Source organism: Haemaphysalis longicornis, unplaced genomic scaffold (genome assembly GCF_048455015.1).
Source record: "Haemaphysalis longicornis isolate Haplotype H1 unplaced genomic scaffold, Haemaphysalis longicornis Haplotype H1 scaffold_6, whole genome shotgun sequence".
Classification (NCBI taxonomy): domain Eukaryota; kingdom Metazoa; phylum Arthropoda; class Arachnida; order Ixodida; family Ixodidae; genus Haemaphysalis; species Haemaphysalis longicornis.
Window position 1 is genome coordinate 98062227 of NW_027526407.1, and position 18872 is coordinate 98081098.

An 18872-nucleotide genomic window follows, 5' to 3' on the forward strand; every position below is an offset into this window, starting at 1 on the left:
ACGTAAAAAAAACAGAAGGAAAAAAAATATGCGAATTTTAATGCAGCTCATGAAACAACAGCCAAAATATTTAGTGCTTGGGCGCAACACAGTGCAGCAGATTCACTTCGCGAGAGCCTAATTTGCCACAAATCTAACAAAGCCCTACAGTCAAACCCCGCGATGACGAAATCTCACGAGTATGAAATTCCCGCGGCAACGAAATATTTTCGGATCCCCGGCGAACGTCCATAGACGCCCACGTATTTCATATCTCACGGCAACGAAATGTTTCTGGAAAGCAATCCCGCGTTAACGAAATTCGCTGCAAGTTCGTCGGCATTTTACCTACCTATTTGAGGGTAACATTGACCAAAAAGTGGTACAATTCCTTCTCCTCGGACTCAAAGTGCATAAACTTTTGCCAAAGCACACTTGCATGGCCCCCGCCATGTTTGTTTACTAAAGGCTGTGCAGCAGGCAGTCGTGGAGGCAACCTCGCCGCAACACCACCAGGGGGCGACACATGGTGACTCATGGCACAGCTTTGGCTTGGGCTACGCTAGCTTGCTACCGCTGAGCAGCTCATGCACGTTTGATGTGTGTGCGGCGATCGGCCGGTTTACTCTCAGTAAGATGCCTCCGCTAGCCCAAAAGCGGAAGCTTTTATCGCCACTAGAGAAGGCTCAAGTCAGTGGCTCAAGTGGAGGAAGGCAGGATAGCGCCGGCGAGTTTAGAACTGCCGGAACCTAGCTCTACCATTTTGAAAAGCAAGGCTGCCACTTTCTGAAGGCGCACGCGTGCAAAAAAAAAAAAAACATTGACGGCTGCGGCCTTTCTGGACGTCAACAAAACGGTGCTCACTTAGTTCTGTGAACAGCACTGTAACGAGGTGCACACTCTGAAAAAGTTCGTCAACAGAAGAAGCTGGACTTTGCTTGCGACATCGTAAGTAGCGCTTAAACGGGACACAGAAGAGAAGACACACACCACGAGCACTACTTACGATGAATCAAAACCAACTAGCCCAACTGTCAATCTTAGTTTGCGAGCCCAGCCATGCGCGGTGCTCAGGGCCAAGGAGAAAAACGTGCAGAGAAGGCGAACCTGCGGGTTGTTTTGGATGCGTTTGACACGATCCCGTCGTTCTTAGACACGCGCGACGACTAGCAATGAAGCACTTGTTGTGAGAGCTGGGCTGTGAAGTTGCTGCAAGGTAAGGCTCGTAAAGTAATTAAAACGGACTTCCGGAAATAAATTTTCGGCTTGTGGCCAATTTTCCTGTCATTTATGTTTCATTCTCGCAGCAACGAAGTTCCCGCAAAAGCAAATTTTTTGGCTTTCCCGGCGGTTTCGTTATTGCCGGGTTCGACTGTATTAGGTGATCCCTTGGTTAATTAAAAAAAAAAGACAAGAAGAGGAAGGGGAAGAAGCAGCAGTGGCAGCTGTTTGGACTTGTAACGAATCAGTTTTGAACACTAATAAGTCAGTAAGGGCATTGGTGGGAAAGTAAGGACTCTACTGCGAGGCGTTAACTAGTGTCTCGGGTGTTTTTTTAGAATGTGTTACGAAGCACTCCAGCGCAAGGCATAAACGAGTGTCCCGGGGTTTTTTTAGTATGCGTTACGTTCCAGCGCGAGGCCTTAGCAACTTTCCCACTGTTTTAGTAGCGCGACTACACGAGACAAACGACGATTACGACGACGACAACAGGAGATGCCAACAGCCCCAGCCCCTAAATGGTTTCTCCCCTAAAAATTTACCACCCCCTTCCTAAAAAAAAGTTGAGCGAAGCGTGGAAGCCGAAAGTGCGTCCACAACCTTCACTGAAAGTGCACCCAATAAATCATAAAACCTTCAAAAACCTAAATAGTGAACAAAGAATGAACCCATGCGACAGCTTTTCCAGCCCCGAGTAAAGGCATCTCTACAAATGATCTAAATGCATGCAGTTTCCACTCTAAAAATGCAGCGCACGTGCTCAGGGTTCGTACAGGCTTCAAAAGCAAAAATTCAAGGGTTTTCAAGTACTTTCAAGGACCAGAAAACAAATTGTCAAGGTCCCCGGGATTATTTTATAACTTTTTCAACACAATGCAAAAGTTTTTTATTGCACAATACCTAAGCACATTAGTGAAAATTTAGATAGGCGCAAACGGGTTCGTGAATGCTCCCCCAGCTGTATTTTTTATTTCACGGTTGGTATTTAGAGGTTTTTCCTTTTCCCCTTGTTTTGCTCAGGCTGTTTGATTTCAAAACTTCGTTAAGGTTGCCTGCATCTCCTGCTTTGTCAGCAAAGTATCAGTTGAAATTAAACCCGCAAGTGTTGCTGCAAGGCAGGATGAACAATGTGCACGTCCACGATTTGCACGTAAAAGCAAATGCAGATGGAGCGTATGAGGCACAGCAAACATGCAAGGAGCGAGCGTCCACAGACTAGATGGAAGATGCAAGATAGAGAACAGAAGCTGGCTTTCACTGGATTGTATAGTGACATGGAATGGATTGACAAGTGCCTGCTCTCAATGTTGCCTTGTAACAAAAAACAATTCCCCAAACTTGTCATTTCACGCAATACACTTAATCTTGATTGTTACAATGTTTCTTTACATTTGTTAGCGCCCAAAATACACGACAAACACTTTAAATTCTTGTGAAAAGACCATTGGTTATCTCCAGAAAATTCAAGGGTATTCAAGGACCCTTTAAAAATTCCAGAACTTTCCAGGCCTTGAAATTGACACTTCTAAATTCAAGGGTTTTCAAGGTTTTCAAGGACCTGTGCGAACCATGACACTCACCAATGAAAATGATGCTCGGCTGGAGTTCCCGTGCGACAGCAAACAAGGCTCGCACCAGTTTCTCTCCCTCGCCCACCTTGGTCCACGGGAGAGAGAGGAAGAAAACAGCAGCACATTAAAACAAGAACAATGGCGTTTGACATGCCCACGCTGCAGCTGGCCTACAAGGTACCCCATAGTGGAGTTGACTGCAGACAGACTGGGATCGTCTGGGGACCTATCGCATACGCACGGACGGTTGTGTCACATCTGCTGAAAGAAAAAAATTATTTTGCAGTGCGCAGCCAGAAGTGGCGAAGACCAGAGATGCCGAGCGGAACGCGTTCCGCTCCCCGCTAGCAGACGACACTCGCTTTCCTAGCGCAACTCGCAACCGCAGCGCCGCGGTGGCGAGAGTCGCGGCCGGCCGCCTTCTCTCCACGGCCGCGGCGGGAAGATACGGAACTGAAACTAAAGCGTGGCAAACTGTTCGCATGGCGACGCAGTGAAACATCCCCCTCGCGAGGGGCACGATCAAATGCAGAGCATTTCCGGGGGCGCACGACGTTAAGTAGTTTGCGTTACGTTAATGTTGTTGCACTTGTGGCAACTGCTGACGAGAGAACGCTCGTCAGCAGTAAAATTGGCAGCCTCGGCGCACGTTACGTCCGAGAGAGGGGAGAGAGTGTCCTTGAAACGTGCCTGGGCGCGCTATCGAATGTTGATCGCGCCGATAGCGAAACGTGTGAGCCGGGCATGTCGAGGCGAGCAATGCGGACTACTACGGACGCCTAGAACGGGTGACATCGCGAGTTAAAGAAATGCTCTGCATTTAAAACAGCAGCTGTGGCCAGGAATTGAATCTTGCGTCTCGTGCTCACTGGTGGTAAGGCCGTAGCTACCGAGCCATTGCGGCAGGTAAGAGCAGCAGGAAATGGTCTGCTTTAGAACACATGATGCCTCAATTGTGGCTTCACGTAGCGAGGCACACATAGCACGATGTACCACTTTGTTGCACTCTGAAATGCAATTTTAGCGCAAGACTGGGACGAACTTAAGGGGAGACACTGCTCTTAAAATAGCTTCCTCTAATTGTTGAGTAAACTCTGTGAAACTTGTCAATGTTGCTGCTTTTTCCGCTGGTTTCAAATATGCGACTATTTTTTTTCAGTTGGTCAACTAGTTCCCGAGATAATTAGAGGTAATTAGCCATTTTTGGAGGAACAATAGACAAAGCAGTGCTAGACACATAACTGTAATATTTATATTTTCTAATACTATGAACCCTGGTGAATGCAACAAGAGAATTGTTTTTTTTGACGAACCTCATAGGAGCAATTTTACAGCTCATTAAAACTTTGGTGGCACCAGTGGCAGGGAACCATTTTGAGTGCCCATTTCAAACGCCAAAGTTTAATGAGCTGTAAAATTAGTTCCAAGCAGTGCATCAGAAAACAAATTCTCTTATTGCCTTCACCAGGGTTCATAGTATCGGAAAATATAAAGACCACAGTTATGTGACTAGCACAGGCTTCTCTATTGTTCCTCCAAAAGTGGCTAATTACCTCTAATTATCGTGGGAACTGATTGACCCCCTCAAAAAATAGTGCCATATTTGAAATCAGTGGAACGAAAGCAGCAAGACTGACAAGTTTCACAGAGTTTACTTAACAATTAGAGGAAGCTATTTTAAGAGCAGTGTCCCCCCTAAATGCAAAGGCAGAGTCTCCAGCTCAAACAAGAAACATTTCAGCCTGTGTTGCTCAACACTAACGTCAGCATCAGCGACCCCTAGCTGGCTGCTTTGCAATTTAAACGCAACTCCTGGTAAAACAGCACAAGGGGCTGAACTGAGAGCTGTGTACATTTCACTCATGCCCATTTCACATCTATCTCTTGACATGGTGAAATTTTGGTTGGGAGGCCTTTGGCCACCACCACCACTACAAAGAAACCAATCCCCGGCATGCTCATCTCGCATCACAGCCGTGTCTTCCGCCCTCAAGTCTCAGGGCTCACTGGAAACAGACTCTTTGAAATGGGCAGAGCTCAAAATTGAGCCTCAGATAGAACTAGACTGTGACGCTGGTTCGACTCGTTATCTCAACCCCAGTCCGGCCGGATGGCCAAATGTTTTCTGACTGGCCACACAACAAGTTCCAAAATTTATCTTTAGTATCCGCTGAATTCGTAGTTACAGAATCTGTGAATGTTCTTCAGCATTTACAAGGTGTCAAAAGTGTCAGCCTGTGTCAAAAGTTTCTAGGCCATGCCAAAAGTATATCTCGGCAGCAAAGCATTCAAAGCAAGAGCTTAATGTCCAGGTGTGACAAATTAGTCTGTAACATCCATAAAACAAAGTTCTTTCGCCAGCCTTTTGGCACAAAGTATCACTTAAGAAGAACGCTTATTTATGTCAACGGGCATACTATCGCAATTAAAAAAACAAAAAGAAGCAGAAGAAGAATGCCTGCATTTTGAATTCTCTAAGGAGCATAACCTTTTGGCATGGCCTATACACTTCTGACAAAGGTTGTCACAAAAAACTTTCAACTCCTCCCCAACTGATACAAACTAAGTAAGCCCCTTCAAAACTGACAGGCATTTAAAGCTCAGAGAAACAGTATCCCGAACTTGACAGACAATAACAGCGCTTAAACGGGACGCAAGATTGCCAAGACAAGGCGCTGACTAGCAACAACAAGGTTTATTTCATCGCAACAGATAAAGATAAAGAGATTGTGAACAACTCATATTCACATAATCCAGACCTCACCCAGACATAAACCAGACATAATCGAAAATCTAGACCTCATCCACAATAACCCCTCTCCTCCTCCACTCAAAAGAGCCGCATGCTTGGAGATCAGAGAGAAAGAGAGGTGGGCACGTACGTATTTGGAGGTGAGCGAGGCGGCGCTGATGTTGAGGAAAGTGGAGTTGGACTCATGGGCGACTGCCTTGGCCAGCATGGTCTTGCCATTACCGGGGGGACCAAAGAGCAACAGGCCCTTGGGGGGAGCCCGCAGGCCAGTGAACAGCTGCGGTGGAATGAACGGGGAAAGGAAATGCATTCAAACACCCGTTCGTCTAACGACAAAGATGGGTCTAAACCAAAGTCCGAAATCCAAACTGCTGCAACCGGGAAGCATTTTTTCTTGTTTCATCATCATTATCATCATATGTCCTCCAATCGTGCAAAGTTAGCTTTCCTGCAGCGAGTTTTCCTAAAACGAATGACGCCATCAGTGAACCTCAAGTTTTGGCCTGGAAGGCAAAACCGGTTTTCTGGTTCCCACCTTTGAAGCTCAAACAAACGGTCGTAACTTATGCTACAGACCAGATAAAATGATACTGTTAGTCTTATTGGACTCCTTGATTTGTGCACAGTTCACTGGTACCTTGTTCAGCTGCATCCCTCCAGCAGTTTTTTTACAAAACCTGTCAAACAATCAAATATAAAAGTGGTAATAAATTTGACTATGGTCATGTTACACAAAAACAAATTTTACATCTACAATCAAAATTAAAAACTACATACGTCCCTCAATTTTTACCATCACTGTAAAGACAAACTTTCTGATCAAAGACCCATGTGCCCCCTTAAAGAAATAGTGGTGGAAAAAGAGCACACTCATCCAACAACACGTCTACATCAAACATCACGGCAGCCTGCCACAATGCTGCCACAAGACTTCTGTAGGGACAATGGTGTTGCTGATGTTGAGCTGCAAAGGACCACAGCAAATGTTAGTCCACATAGCGCTAAGCCTGCTCTTCACAGCGTTGCTGTCGCTTGAATTAGTAAGGTCAGCTCAAACGTACAACGATGAGTGGCTGAGAAGAGCCCACAGCACCATGCCCCGCCTGTTCTTCCCAACCGCCTTCCGCCCTATGGCCAAACCCCACCCACCCACCTCTGGCCGGTCGGTGGGCAGGATGACCATCTCGGAGAGGGCCTGCTTGGCCACATCTTGGCCGGCAATGTCGCTGAACAGCACCATGGGGCCACCGTCCACCACCTCATCCAGGATCATGTGCGCCAGCCGCGGCTCCACCCCCTTCAGGCAAGACACCACTGACCGGCTACTGCGCTGCTGCTGCTGTTGGCCGCCGCCACCACGGCCGTGGTTTGGCCGCTGTGCGGATGCCGGAGGCTGCCGACCCTGGCGAGGGAAACACAAAAAGGAAGAAGAGGCCGGTAAGAAGAAAGAAATCACAACAGAGCACAAAAAAGATGGGGACATAGAAAAACAGGAGACAAAGCTCTGTTTTACAGCAAAGCTGTATACCTCTACCCCCCAGCAGTTTCACCGCTGTGGGCAAAAACGGTCTCCGTGGGCAAAAACCATATCTTTGTAGGCAAGAACTCCAAGGCACCAAGGCCAAAGACGCCAAGCGCATGCGTCGGGCTAATAAGGCATACAGCTTGGACTTCAAAATTTGTTTAAAGAAACCACAAAACAAGCATTGAAACCGCATTATGGACGATAAGGCACCCATCAAACGACTGAACTGCTCAACCACCAATATCCACTAGCCGTATGAAGATCACTATTGATTAGCCCTTTCACTGCTGAGTTCTAACAGCGGAACTCTCTCAACAGAAAACTCTGTAAACAGAAAACTCTGCTTAACAAAGTGGAGAGGAGGAAAATGCTAGGCCTAGAAGTGTACGGGAAAGTACCCCACGCGCAGATGTTGGGAGCGCACGCCTCAAGAAGAAAAAAAAACGCTTCCCACAGCCGGAATCGGACCTTGGTCCCTCGCGCTATGAAACCAGCGTCTATCCGACTGCACTATCATTGCATTCGGGAAGTACAGCATTTTGGAATGCATAGCACGGGTGTTGGTTTAGGAGTTTGTCGTGGTTGAAGTGGACTTTGCACTCTGGCAGTTTGGATTTTGGACTTTACAAGCGTGGATTGTGGACTATGATTTGACTCAGTTTGCAAAGAGACAAAGCTTCGCTGTTTAAACATCTTCTTCGTCTTTTAAAAAAGGGGCAGGACTAAGAAAAGCCAAGTTAAAGCTATAGTGAAGACCACCACCTCCACTGTTTCCGTAGTCTTCACATCTCCATTGCAAAGGTGGCCGTTTTTTTTGTTTTTGTTTTTTTTTAACAACTGATCCTCACTCCCTGAACTTTTATTTTTCCAGCAACATTCGGTCGAAATTTCAGTCTCATAATGCACTATGACGTGCAACACCTTATTCCCAATTTTAATATACAACAACAAAAAAAATAACACAAATATTTACACAAAAAGTTACCTACTGAAAAGGATGTCTAAATGTTTGAAAAACTTTCTGGTATCATACTCTTCAAAACAATATGGCCCCCACAAGGTGACATCTTGCAGCTAAGACACAGACCGCGAGACCTCCTTTGCTGCTTTGGTCACATCTGACTCGCCATAACCAACAGAGCCGTGCTGCTGAGATAAGCTGGAGTGGTGCGGTTGAAGAAGCATGAGCTCTATCTGTGGGATCAAATTTACCTGACACACTCTATGCATTTACGCGACTTTTCAACAGATGTCATGACCAGTCCCCAATATTTCTTTTTATAAGAGTTGGCTCGGGAGAAGCACGGAGTGAGTGTGTGTGGTTGCCAGAGTTATCTCAGGCGTGGCAGTGAGAGGGTTAAAGTCACCGCAAGAAAGTTGGCACTGTTCTTCACACAGTTGCTAGGTAGTGGCCAATCACTGAAAGCACACAATGTCCCTTCAACTCATTTAAACAATCGTAAACTCCCTTTTTTTTTCCATTATTAACGGTTACTAGGAGACGACCACAATGAAAACTCAAGTGAACCCAACAAAACCACTTTCAGCCTATGACAAACTTCAAGGATGTGCGGAAACTAATCAAAAAAGTATTTTTCCTCACTTGGAGAAAGCCAAGGCACAGACAGACGGACAGAGACAGACAGACAGACATCTGGCCACAACCAGCTGTCTTATCCAAGTTAAACGTGAAGTGTGCGTTTCAGTCTCCTCCTTTGCATGCCACACCGGCTATTTTATTTGATAGAAAGAGTATGACCATGCCGTCCTTGGAATTGAATGTTCTTTGGTCACTAATGTTCTAGGCTTGATTGAATGGTTCTGGAAGGATTAACACCGAAAGGTAAATGCTCACAAGGCAAGCACGGCAGCATTCGATTTGTTGACACCAGCCTGCACACATCACTTCGTTGACTACTTCCATGCAGCTTGTATTTTCTTTGAGCTTTTCTGAACCACAAGTTCACTCCAATAAACTTCTGTTCCTTAAAGAAAACCTGCGCTCTCCTTGGCTAGAGGACAATACAGCACTGTATTTGCAAGATTTTAACGCGCCCCCTTGATTATAATGCGCAGGTTAGTTTACATTGGGGAAATTCAAAAATATAGCTTGCCGCTTATTTTACCACACAGACGTAAAACATGACACCACGTTAAGCCATGTACCTGGTAGAAGGCGTTTTAATAAGTATGCCAAAATCCATGCGCGTGATATTGGCGGATTGTTTGCGATTAGATTGAGTTAGATTTCGCTGTGAATCCGATTTCACTTTTGTGTGCGATCGTAACGCGCACACAAATTTTAGACCTACATTTAGCGCAAAAAGGTGCGCGTTCGAATTGTGCAGATACAGTACTTCCACAAGTTCAAAATTGTTGTTTCACTACCACGAGTGGACGGAACGCTCACTCGGGGCGGCTGCTGCGGTGGTTGCTGCGTGGCCCTCCGCCGTGCCGTCGGAGTCGGATTGGGGGCGTTGCTGGAGCCTGCCGCCGGTCTGGATGTGGGCGGCACCCTGGACGGAGACTTGGCGGTCGTCCTGGCGACGGTCGTGTTGCGTGGCAGCGTCTGAGCTCGTGCGGCCACACCCGTTTGCGATGCGGGACCACCCCGCGCACACGTGGTGTTCCCCTGACTCCTCAGGGTCACTGCAGGTTGTAACCACAACGGGGTGACAACACTCGTCTGGTACCTTCATGCAAAAAAAAATTGCAGCCTTTAGGAGCATCAGCCAGGCCCATGAAGTGTGTAGTGTCTCGCAGACAATACCGTATTTTCGCACGTATAACCCGCACCAAAAATATGAAAATTTCAGCGCCGAAGTATGGGTAGGGATAATACACAAGATTTTTCCTTTAGTGCAGCTTCACAGCAATGTGCGTCGTGCCGTGAAGATGACCTTGTGTACAACAGTGAGGACTGCGGCTCAAGTGAATGCTCTAGTGAGAGCAGTGACACTGAGTGAATTGTGACTTTTGCCTTGCAGTCAGTGTATTCTACTTGCTAAATATAGGTACGCTTTTTATGTCTACATAGTAGGTATGTGATGTGTTGCTTGAGCAGTAGCTTTGCTGCAGCCTTTCCTGTATCAAATGAGCGGGAAATACGAGTTTTTTTTTCTCTTCTGAAGGGCTGAAAGGGGAGGTGCAGATTATATGCACGAAAATACGGTAGTTCTCCATCGACAAGAGTTTTCACTGGGCCTCTCTCAGGACTAACAAACAAACATCTCTCGTGAGAGCACACTTTGCAAAACTAACAGGCACTGGAGTGCCAGACTTGTCTCTCAAGCGGTGACCGCTACAACGCATATCGAGACACAGTGACCAAGCGAACCCAGCAGCACTGCCAAACAGAGCCAAAAAGAGAAGGTAGCACCGTTATTGTCTCCTTTTTGAAGCTTTTTGTGTCGTCAAATGCCACCACTCTTCCAATCTTTCTTGTATAGAGTATAAACAAGGTGGACATGCAATGCACAAAGTTGGTTGCACCTTCTCAAATTTTTTCCAGTTTCGGGGGTTTCACGTGCCAAGATACACCTGGACTATAATGTTATATGAAGAGGAGAGCTCCGGATTAATTTTCACCATTTGGGGATCCTAAACGTGCGCCGAAATCTCTCAAACACACGGATGTTCTCGCTTTTCGCGTTCATCGCCGCAAAAGCAGCCACTGCGGCTGAGATTGAACCAAGGTCCTTGGGCTCCGCAGCGCCTTCAACGAGAGCTTTGTTCAAGAAATGAGTAATGAAACAGCTATCGCACATCAAAAGACCACTTACCTTTTTCTCTTTCCCCCTCCCTATCTTATCTGATTGCACTGCATCACTAACACAGTGAAAGCTACACACGAAGTTGATTCAACCTGCAACCAAACACCTGATAATACATATTCCGGTACGCAATTCTCAATCAGAATGGTGGCGGCACCACCTCTGCTGCGCCCAACGTTTCTCAATTCTGGGTCAGCGTTAACTGCGCGACGCATAAAAGCGAACAAACAATGCTAGCGCTGCAACACGGTGCAAGCTCAAGAACAAAATACAGACCACATGCAGCTTGACAGAGCACTGCAAGCAGAACAACACAAAGAAAAGTCAAAGCGCTGATTGCCTGGAAAGCACAATGCATTCCCGAATGCAGCGACTCCTCCAATGGGAAGAAAGTTGATGCCTGACCCAACACTTCGATGACTTTCCCTAAAAATGGTTCCTAAACTCCCTTCACAGCTACAAGGACCTCAAGGGTTTCCTACTAACATATGGTAGAGTGAAATTTGGCGCCCGTGTCTCGGTAAACTACGCATTAGCACGCCATGGTCTACCCTAGATAACCATTCCATGTTTACTTGGCATGGCTTACTTAGAAGCTTGAAAGCTGTCTGTGGAGGCACAAATTGCAATTGTTCTTCTCAAAAGACTAAAGGTTTTTCATCAGTATAAAAGTACAACTAATAAGCAACACTGTCCGAACTTTTTAAAGGACTAATGCAACCTGAACAAGAGGAAAAATGTTGCTCCTGTTGTTTTTGCCTTCAGCAGCGGCCACAAAAAAGAACGTTGCAAGCCAGGCTTAGAAAGAAAGGAATGTTGCCGGCCGCTACGGCAGCTCCCACGACAGCACGCCAGATTTCCCTCTATATTCGGGTACAAGAGTAATAGTAGTTCACGTAGTGTATCACTCTGCCGAAGCGAGAAACCTTGCGCGGGCACGTTTCGAAAGAAGATTGCACTTTAATGTGTGACCGCATCTACAAGTTTATAAACAAGTTCAAAAAATCACGGAAATGACTCCTGTCCTATTGAAAACACTCGCAGTAACACACTCTGGTGATGAGGGAGAGAGGCAAGTTCCATGGATCGCTCTTAGGTTGTACCCAAGTACAGTATGGGCCCATACAGGAACCTAGTCTCACTACATAAGGTTACAGAGTATCGGCACTCTTTTCTCCTATTGTTCCAGGCCGCCGCCGTGATCATTGGCCAGTTCACATTACGCGACACTTGTTTACACTGCGGCGGTTCATGGGCGCCACCATTTTGTTGTTGTTTATGCGTTTTCTGTCGGTCAGCTGTGGTAGTCTCAGCTTGCCCACCCTGCTCTGCTGCTCTGCGTGACATTCCAAACGTGAATCAAGGATATCAAGGAATCAAGGATATCAAGGAATCAAGGAACGTGCTTCGCAGCATTTCAGCTGCAGAAGTGCATCCGAAGATGCCGTGTTGCTGCATCTTCGGCAGTGTTGTTTACAAATGACCTCGTCCAAGTCAGCGGTGATGCCGCAGAACCAGCAATCTGGCAACACTGAATTAAACACCAAAATGGCCGCCGTTGCACACTTGCGTGCCTCAGTGACGGTACTCTGCATCTTATCTAGTGACATTACAGGAACCCTTTCCTCAGCATGCCCACACACAACATGGGCGAAGTAAAAGATCACGGGAAGACTCAGCCGCGCAAACACTTTGAATGTAAAAACAAAAGAAAAACGAATACAAAAGAACACAGCACTGACCCCTGGGGGACGCCCCTGGTGCAAGCGGGGGTGGGCGACTACATCATCCGCCTTCCTGAGCCAATGCAGTATTTGCAATAAACCAAGCTTGTATTTTGTCTTGACGGGCTCCTTCCACATTCACAAGGACCCCCCACCCCTTTCTCGGTGGCCATGCACCAAACATGGCTTAAACTAAGAGATCACAGGCAGCATCAGCCAATGCGGCACTCTGAATGCAAAATCAAAATGAAAAGAAAAGGGCACAGCACTGACCCCCAGGGGCCGCCCTTGGCACAAGCGGGGTGGGTGAGGTGCAGCGCTTCGCTCCGCTGCCGCCCGACCGTGGGGGTCCGCCCCCATTGCTCTCGGCCATCTTGAGCCACGAGGGGCCGTCCCGATTGGTGGCGGTCGCGTCGGGCGCCGCCTTCTGCCAGGCACGCCGCCTCTGCGGTCGTGCCACGCCCTCATGCCAAGGAAGCTCATCTCCCAGGTGGTCTATCTTCACCATGCATTCTGCAGGCACGCTCCATGCGAGGGGGTGGGAGGGAGGAAAGCGGGGCGCACAATGCAGGGCACGGGCAGGCAGTAACAACAGCACGTGCCATGGATTCTGACATTTTCTATCACATGGCAAACACCAACGAAAAGTGCCACACCATGCATATCCTTTCTTTCAAAGGAAGTGCGGACATGTGAGCGGAGGGTGGGTTTGAAGAGATAAGAAGCTTGATAACCGAGATACATTGGCAATGTTGACAACAAGCGTGCGACGAACGCACACGGAACAGTTCTTGTAGCAAACAAGAGTGCAAAGCTGGGCGAGCCGGTAAGGATCATCAATTAAAACAGAGCAAGGGACAGGAGGACACAAGAAAAGCTGACATTTAGCTGTTTCTTTCAACGAAATTTAGTCCTCAGTCAGCGCCCATATCCTTGTCAGCTTTTCTCATGTCCTGTCCGTTGCGCAGTTATTGCAGACTGCACACTACACAAAATTATAGAGGACACACACACAAAACGGGCCCAATTTACTCATGTGTCTTTCCTAATTTTGTATACCGCGTAAGCCGAACTAAAGTTTACAATATAATGCAAAACCAAGCAGCCCGATTCTTTAACCCGACTGATGCAGAACCGTCCCTTTATGTTTGAGACACGAGTCGCTCTTTACGAAATAGTCACAACCAAAAAAAGCACTGCCTATGTCGTTCAAATGTACATACACTGTAGCTTTATGTTCTTTGATGGCTGCAGTGCAATAAAAGCCCCTTCCAAACTCAGAATAGGAGGAGAAGGTGTGCAGCTTTACTCACAGTTTATGACGACAACACCGCAGCAACCTGACATTACTACACTATTGAGTGAGCCATGCACGCTACTTCAGCTCTTTTTTCCCCGGCTCCTTTTCTCCCCACTGTTGCGCTGTTACTTGTCAAAATTGCCCTTAGCTTGTGGCTTCAAACCACATGCGCACTTCAGGAAGGATGCAAGTCCCAAGAAACTACTAATGGTGCCAACATTGCTGCAACATCTACTGTGACATGCACACATACCGTTGGACCACTTTTTCCTGCAGCCAGCATGCTGTCACAAAAACCAACAAAAACCGACTGAAAGTTACTGTGGGAGAGTTGTAAACCAGGTCAAATTGCACAGTTCATCGGCTGTTGCAGTTGGCAACTACAGGGCAAAAGCTTTCCCCCCCCCCTGACAACTAACAAAATGATAACACCAAATTACCAAGGGCATAATTGCCACTGTGTGCCTGAATTATATTCCTATATTCTTCTTCCAAGAGTGTTTTTACTAAGCACCACACCTGTAGTCGTTCTGTTCGTTGCTGTAGCCCATCCCCTCTATAACGTATCCTACTCCGAGGGTAAAATAAATGAAACGAAATGAAATACAGCCGTGCTTCTCAACCATGAGTGGGTGGGGCACCTGTTTTATGCTTGCAAAAGTGATGTGGGATCCCACAATGAATATTTTTGAACCATGTTATGCCAACCAATTTGCACTTGCAACTAGCAACTAATATTGCCCATGCCTGCCATTACTGCCTGACCGTTATGCTGATGTGCTGTATTGCCAAGCAAAAATTCCCTCTTGCTCCTAAAAGTCGCCGTAACAATGGTTTTATGCCTTATACGCCTGAAACATGGCAAAAACAGCGCAGCTAGCGACAGGACGCAAAAGAAAAGAAGACATAGGGTTAATAAAACACTGGGTTAATAAAACACAGCAGTTACGAAAACTGTCCAGTGCTCGTCCTGTGTCTTTCCTCCATGTGTGTCATGTTTCTAATTGCGCTTTTTTTACCTGTTTTTACATTCAAGCACCGACTTGTATGCCTGCCTTTTGTGTGTCTGGCTTTCCCGCGCAGCTGTCGTGTTGTGCAAAAAGCCCACATTAGAACGTGGACTGTGTGCACAAGTTAAACGTATGAGTCATGCAGCAAAGCCACATTTTTGCACTGCCGGCAAGGTTTGGCAAAAGGCAGCAAAAAATAGCCAGAAACAATTTCGGGAAGGTCTTCGCGAAACACTGAAAATGCCCTGTCAGACCTTCATATGAGAACCAGTGAAGATGTAGGATACAAGCCTCAACGGAAGAAAAGCATGCAGCGACACACATCCCACTACTTCACCCGAACGAAGCCCCGCCGAAGAAGTGGCAATTAAGGAATCGAAGGGAAGGAAGAAAAGAGCCGGTTCTGGTGACCAACCGAGGTAGTCCAGCCGGTCCCTGGCCATGTCCAGGTTCCCTTTCATCTTGTCTGTCAGCCTGTGTGCCCGCTCCCACGTCGGTCCTTCAGAAGAGGAGGAAGAGGGGGAGAGGGGGAAGGGGAAGGCAGATTTGTTTAGTTTATTTGTTTATTTTTAATACCCTCGAGGTAACCGCATGGATGAGGTGGGTGGGTAAAATACAACCAAACAGTTAAGAAAAGTGCAGTGCAAACAACGTGATATGAGCACATATCACCTTTGAAAAAACAACCTTAAAGGAGCCATGAAGAGAAAATACAACTTCGAGTAATTTGAAAGAACTAGGATTCAGTATCTCACTCAGCTCCATTACAGCCCCAGATGTTTTTTTACCGAAAAAAAAAGCCAGAAGTATTTAAAAACTTTCAAATTTTGCCCCACAGTGACGTGTTATGAGCAAGAGTGACGTCATACGGGCCAACAATAAAACAATTTTTAGTGCGTTAACTGCACGTTAGCATTCAAGTGATGCGGTCAAATGGAACTAGAGGCCCCAATACAGACGTCCAGTCACGTGTCGTCGCGTCAGGTCAGGTAGGCAGCCACCAATCGCACAAGCAACGTTCCACGACATCATAGAGAAGTTGCGGGAAATTGGCTGGGGGGTCGTGACTGCTTCGAACGTTTTCTTTGATATCTCCGTTATTTGTTCAACGATTGCGATGATATTGGTATCATTGTTATCGGGACTAAGCAGTCTTTCTAATAAACCCACCTTGTATTTTGTCTTCATGGCTCCTTTAAACAGGTAAATGATGCTGCAACCTCACTGTTGCAACACAAGAAGTGCGACTGCGGTGGTATTGGGGGTTATGCATTAGGTCAGCTAGAATTCTGTGTCAATTTCTGCGGGAAACTTCAGGGCAACTTCAATCACACTTTAGCGGGCTGACACAACATTTTTCGCTGCAGTTGATTCCAGAATGCAATGCTGCCTGAGCAATGGTGGCCAAACTAATCTTTGCGCCTCCACAATCTTCGAAAGTGACGTCACAAAAGTTTCCACACAATAGTTTCCACGAAAATGTGGCTACAAGTGGCAAAAGAGAAGTATGGGGACACCTAAGCAGCCTTTATGATGTAGTTATTGTGAAAGGATTAGCATAAAAATGGCCAAACATGCCTCATCATTACCATCCTTTGCACTTTTTAATTCTCCCCATTGCCACGACTCAGCGCATACCCGCATTTGTGCGGCCAAGAATAGAGGACATCTGGCGGGAATGTACTTCGCTCCTCGCATAACTGCTACTTCTGTTGTTGGCATTCTCAGATTACTCCTGTAAGCCTGCATACACATGTCCCAGTTGAAGATCACAACATGTTCACTAAGCCCACCTGTAAGGTTGCGTAACGGATGCATGTTCATTTTGAATTTTAGGGGCCCCAGGTTTTGAGTCCTAGCAAAGATACATATCCACCCAATTTCCTTTTTCAACTCAATTGCTTAAAGGAGCCATGAAGAGAAAATACAACGTCGTTTAATTTGAAAGAACTAGTATTCAGTATCTCACTCAGCTCCAGATTACAGCCACGAAAGATTTCTTTTTAAACGAAAAAAAGCAAGAAGCATTAAAAAAGTTTCAAATTTTGCGCCACAGTGACGTGTCATGAGCAACAATGACGTCACACGGGCCAACAATAGAACATAATTTTCAGTGCGTTAACTGCACGTTAGCATTCAAGTGATGCGGTCAAATGGAACTAGAGGCCCCATTACAGACGTCCAGTCATGCGTCGTCGCGACAGGTCAGTTAGACGGCCGCCAATCGCACAAACAAGGTTCCATGACGTCATAGAAAAGTTGCGGGAAATTGGATAGGGGGTAACGACTGCTTCACACATTTCTTTAATATCTCCGTTATTTGTTCAAAGATTGCGATGATATTGGTATCATTGTTATCAGGACTAAGCAGTCTTTCTAATAAATCCAACTTGTATTTTGTCTTCATGGCTCCTTTAAGTCTATCTGCAGGAGCTTCCCTGAGAAGTTTGGCGTCGATCCCGGCGTTCTTGACGTGTTTCTTATTTTTCTTTCAGCAGTCTGCTGCTTGTGTGCCCTTTTTCGGCCACGGTGCCAGACTTTCAACCTAATGTTATTAGTCAACCACTTCTCATTAAAGAGATGAGCTTAAAGAAGCCCACGGGCCCCTCTCCAGTGTGCTTTATCTACTATTATATCTTTATCCTCACTTGCGGGCATGTTTTTTTTTGCACCAAATAGCCCAAGTATAAGCCTTGGCCGATTTGTTCAGTTCGCTGCTCTCAACTGCACCTCAAATCGTACCAGGCCATCACACATACCCCACCAAAAAGCTTTTCCATTTTTCTAGTGGTGAGGGGCTCACCCTTGCCCTTGGAGAAGTCAATGGCGATGCCTTTCTGCAGCTCCTCAATGCCCTTCTTGTAAAGGTCGATGGCGAGCTCCTTAAAGTCTGCAGGGAAAGCGCAACAATTAGTACCACAAATGCTCATTACCTGGAAACTGATCAGTTAAGCGGCAGCACACTTGAAAGGCACTATTCAAAACACACCCTTGGCCAGTGACATCCCCAACAGGTTCTCAAGCGCACAAGCATTTCTTCACCGAAAGTGCAGAAAATTTACGGTGCCAAGGGGCAAGAGTAGCACAAAAAAAATGGCTGATGATTACTATGCTCCCTAATGCAAAATTTGTGTGCAGCGTGAACTTCAGTCTTCTCAATCACGGTGCATAGCTGCTGCTACTCGGGAAGTGATCACGTGATCAGAGAACGCACGGCGGTGTGTGCTACTCTGCCGTTAACTCGCAGTGCCTCGCCACCTCTGAGCATGTTTCTGTAAAGAGTGTTTGAACCTCCTGTGCAAATGTCATCGTTGGTAAGCCTCTGGTAACCATTGGCAACGCGAAGTGCGTCTCAGGAAGTGAACGCGTCATCTTAAAAGAGTACTGACCCCAATTTTCGGCGTTAATTTTATTGCACAGTTCGCTTCCTTTACGCAACAGAATACCCTGGCTGAAATATCAGCGGCCTGTGACGCGAAGAACATTACTTCAATTGCATCTCATTTACCGCGCCGACGGAACTGCACGCGGAGCGGCACTCAGCAAATGGACATCAGCGTGACATCATCCCGTGGTAGCCAAAAGAAGTGATGCGGACAGCGCTCGCCAAAAACTTGTGACGTCACTTCACGCGGGCAGCCCGTGAGCGGCGAAGGGGCGCCGGTGCATTCACAAACGGGTGCACGTAGCCAGAGCTACAGGCGTAACCGCTGCCCAGAAAGGCACTGCTGGCAAAAATGAAGTTCCACACACGGGAAAGGAAGCGATAATATAGCCCAGAATCACAATAGAAGTCGCCATCATGACTTTTATTGAAGGCGGTCATCGAATTTCCGCCGCAATGGTAGGCCTAGCACCTTCAGGCAGCTCACCCGTTCAACTCCGGCAACGGCGGGGTCGAAACAGCACCCCCATTGACCTCCCCAGTGTTTTGATGTCCGCAAAAAGCAGTGAGGTCACGCTGGGATTCTCTCATATGCGCCTTTCGGGATGAAAGCGCGAGTTTGAACCAAGCGA

The 18872-nt window shown here is 46.8% G+C and overlaps 1 protein-coding gene across 2 annotated transcripts in view; it reads right to left on the reverse strand.

Annotated features, from left to right (window-relative positions):
* Spas (spastin) overlaps positions 1-18872 on the reverse strand; it is an 83167-nt gene that overhangs the window by 20199 nt on the left and 44096 nt on the right. Inside the window, exons 2-8 of one of the 2 annotated variants that reach the window (XM_077672596.1) lie at positions 17659-17745; positions 15271-15354; positions 12819-13058; positions 9459-9697; positions 6677-6925; positions 5654-5800; positions 2781-2856 (exon numbers count right to left, since the gene is read on the reverse strand). In XM_077672596.1, coding sequence (XP_077528722.1) covers positions 2781-2856; positions 5654-5800; positions 6677-6925; positions 9459-9697; positions 12819-13058; positions 15271-15354; positions 17659-17745 — 1122 coding nt within the window. The remainder of the gene's footprint in view (positions 1-2780; positions 2857-5653; positions 5801-6676; positions 6926-9458; positions 9698-12818; positions 13059-15270; positions 15355-17658; positions 17746-18872) is intronic. The other variant, XM_077672597.1, reaches the window with a different exon arrangement.